Consider the following 3,303-nt stretch of genomic DNA (forward strand, 5'->3'; position numbering starts at 1 on the left):
GTTATGACAATCGAAAGTGGCTCCAGACATTTCTAAATGTTGCCTGCGGGGAGCAAAATCACTCCTAGTTGGGAACCGCTATCCTAAATTAGTTCAGTGTAGGAATTGACACCTGTTGTCCCTGTTGTCACCAAGTCAACATACGTGTGATACTCAAACACTTTTCTTAATTTCTACTTTTTTTTTAAAGTCACAAAAGGTATCTATACTGGTAGCAAATTTGATGGAAGTTCTGAAGAAATTCAGAGATTTTCATCATGAATATTCAACCAGATCAAATTTGTTAGATGCCCATGTTCTTAAAAACTTCTCTTGGTCATTTTTGCAACTTGGGCTCTAGCCTCTGGCCACGTTGCTTGTCCCTCCTTGATTTCTCTTCTTTATCTCTCTTTACCTTTTCTATTCTCTGTTCTTCTCTACTTCCAAATTTCTGTCCATTTTCAATTCAGAGTGGCTTAGTTATATCATTTTACTTCTCAGTGTCAACTCATCCTCTGAGGGTCTCACCTTCCACTCCTAATTGGCAAATCAAGGTATTTTTCAAAACAAAAAAGGCCCTTCTCCCATAGTAATTCTGGAACATATTATGGAGATAATCAAAATAGAATCTTGTTGCAATTCTCACTACAAGCTCCCTTTGTGTAGCTGCAGTAGTATTAACCCCCTTTTGTAGGAAGGAAGCTGTTCTAATTATCTGTTGCAGCATAACAACTGACCAAAACATAGTGGTTTAAAACAACAACCATCACATCGTATTTCTCTTCAAATGGCACATCCACATGGTTATCTTGGGCTCCTCCAGCAGGATGCTCTTGGACTAGTTCATTTTTTATATGGTGGCTCAGGGCTCCTAGAGGAAAGGTTTTATGTGACAGGAGGTGAGAGCCACACCAATCTTGTAAGTCTTGAGCCTTTAATGTCACTTTTGCCATATGGGTCAAAGTCGTCCCACGCCTGTCAGATTCAAGTCAATGTGTGGTATCTATATTTATTTTACCACAGTACATCCTCTGGCCAATAATTTTGACATTACTCCTTCATGCAAATTACCCTCTTCCCCTTCCAGGAGCCCCAAAAGTTTCATTCCATTATAGCATCAGACTCAGACTTGAGGTCTAGGTTTTTGATGCATCAGAGAACTGGAAAAAAAAATTGCTAAGAGAGCTTGGTGCTCAGAAAGCCAAGGAAGAAGTGGATCCCAAGGACAGTGGTCAGTGGGGTGAAAGATCAAGTAACCCAGAGACTGAGGAGAGGAGAGCTTTGACTGGGGCCAGTGGAAGGCTTAGGTCCTCTATTCCCCTGTCCTTTGCTGTGGTGGAGATGCTGGGAGCCAGAGACCTTGTTTATTTCCCTTTTTATATATAATTTCCTTTTTCTTTTCTTTTTTCTTTTTTTTTTTGGCTGGGTACAGTATACTTTATTGATGGTACATGACAAGGTAGGGCTCCCCAAGCCCCTCCCCTTCTTCAGGGGGTCTGGGATGGAAACGGTGGAGGTCGGGAGATTCTCAGTGTTTTGCGGGTAAGTTGGGGCAGGGACTCCCCAGCAGCTGAGGGCCTCTCTCTTCCTCTTGCTCTCGCTGGGGCTGGTGGTCCAGGGGGCTCTTACTCCTTGGAGGCCATGTGGACCATAAGGTCCACCACCAAGTTGCTGTAGCCGAATTCATTGTCATACCAGGAAATGAGCTTGACAACGTGGTTGTTGAGAGCAATGCCAGCCCCGGCATCGAAGGTGGAGGAGTGGGTGTCACTGTTGAAGTCGCAGGAGACGACCTGGTCCTCAGTGTACCCCAGGATGCCCTTGAGGGGGCCCTCTGACGCCTGCTTCACCACCTTCTTGATGTCATCATATTTGGCAGCTTTCTCCAGGCGGCAGGTCAGATCCACGACAGACACGTTGGGGGTGGGGACAAGGAAGGCCATGCCAGTGAGCTTCCCGTTCAGCTCAGGGATGACCTTGCCCACAGCCTTGGCAGCACCAGTGGAAGCAGGGATGATGTTCTGGGCAGCCCCTCGGCCGTCACGCCACAGCTTCCCAGAGGGACCGTCCACAGTCTTCTGGGTGGCAGTGATGGCATGGACGGTGGTCATGAGTCCCTCCACGATGCCGAAGTTGTCATGGATAACCTTGGCCAGAGGAGCCAAGCAGTTGGTGGTGCAGGAGGCATTGCTGACAATCTTGAGGGAGTTGTCATACTTCTCGTGGTTCACACCCATCACGAACATGGGGGCGTCGGCAGAGGGAGCAGAGATGATGACCCTCTTGGCCCCGCCCTTCAAGTGGGCCCCAGCCTTCTCCATGGTGGTGAAGACCCCAGTGGACTCCACAACATACTCAGCACCAGCATCACCCCACTTGATGTTGGTGGGATCTCGCTCCTGGAAGATGGAGATGGACTTTCCATTGATGACAAGCTTCCCGTTCTCAGCCTTGACTGTACCGTGGAATTTGCCATGGGTGGAATCATACTGGAACATGTAGACCATGTAGTTGAGGTCAATGAAGGGATCATTGATGGCGACAATATCCACTTTGCCAGAGTTAAAAGCAGCCCTGGTGACCAGGCGCCCAGTACGGCCAAATCGTTCACTCCGACCTTCACCATCGTGTCTCAGGGACGCGGCTGGCACTGCACCAGAATTCGCGGCTGTCTGTCGAACGGGGAGGAGCAGAGAGCCTATAACTTCCTTTTTCTGATGGTATAGAATAAGTTTCTTCTAGAAATTCAGAAAATATGGAAAGTTATAAAAAAGAAAGTATAATGCATAAATAACCACTGAAACCTTTCATTGAATTGATTTCTCTGCTCTTTGTATGAACGTGTATACTTACGTATGCATATATATATGAGCATGTATGTATATATTCATTCCTTTTTACTCCCACTCTTCCTCCGTTGTTCAATCACCAACAAAACTCTTCTGTGTGCACTTAGAGTAAGGTTACAACAGGAATGCAAAGAGAAAGGAAGGAGGCAATTGTCAGCATTTACGTTTTCTAAATAGACTTGAAATTCCTGGAAGAGACATTACTTAGAGAAAAAGGATTTCCGAGTCTCCAAGTTTGCCTGGGGGGACAAAAACTTAATTTTATTTTTATAAATCATAGGCTGTGGAAGCATGAGTGAAGTAAGAGCCAATTTTCCTGCCATGAATTTGATAGAAAAGTCACAGCTGAGGAAGGAGAGACTTGCGAGGTATGACTGGGTTTGGTGTTGGTGTCGGTCTCAGGGACACTTCCGTACTTTGTGGAATGATGGAAGTCCTAGAGGGATGGGGTTGGGACCTGAAGCAGAGAACTGAA

The 3,303-nt window shown here is 46.2% G+C and overlaps 1 protein-coding gene across 1 annotated transcript; it reads right to left on the reverse strand.

Moving 5' to 3' along the window:
- Positions 1-1,390: 1,390 nt before the first annotated feature.
- Positions 1,391-2,671, reverse strand: LOC112827796 (glyceraldehyde-3-phosphate dehydrogenase-like). The gene has a single exon (XM_025876598.2). It carries the CDS (start codon positions 2,484-2,486, stop codon positions 1,605-1,607), a length of 882 nt encoding a protein of 293 aa, XP_025732383.1. The 5' UTR covers positions 2,487-2,671; the 3' UTR covers positions 1,391-1,604.
- Between the last annotated feature and the right edge of the window lie 632 nt (positions 2,672-3,303).

The sequence above is a fragment of the Callorhinus ursinus genome, unplaced genomic scaffold, assembly GCF_003265705.2.
Source record: "Callorhinus ursinus isolate GAN/ISIS: 27379988/994484 unplaced genomic scaffold, GSC_fseal_2.0 scaffold1, whole genome shotgun sequence".
NCBI lineage: Eukaryota > Metazoa > Chordata > Mammalia > Carnivora > Otariidae > Callorhinus > Callorhinus ursinus.

Coding starts and splice junctions, on each gene's coding strand:
- LOC112827796 (XM_025876598.2), bottom strand. CDS start 2,486: ATGGTCTACATGTTCCAGTATGATTCCACCCATGGCAAATTCCACGGT.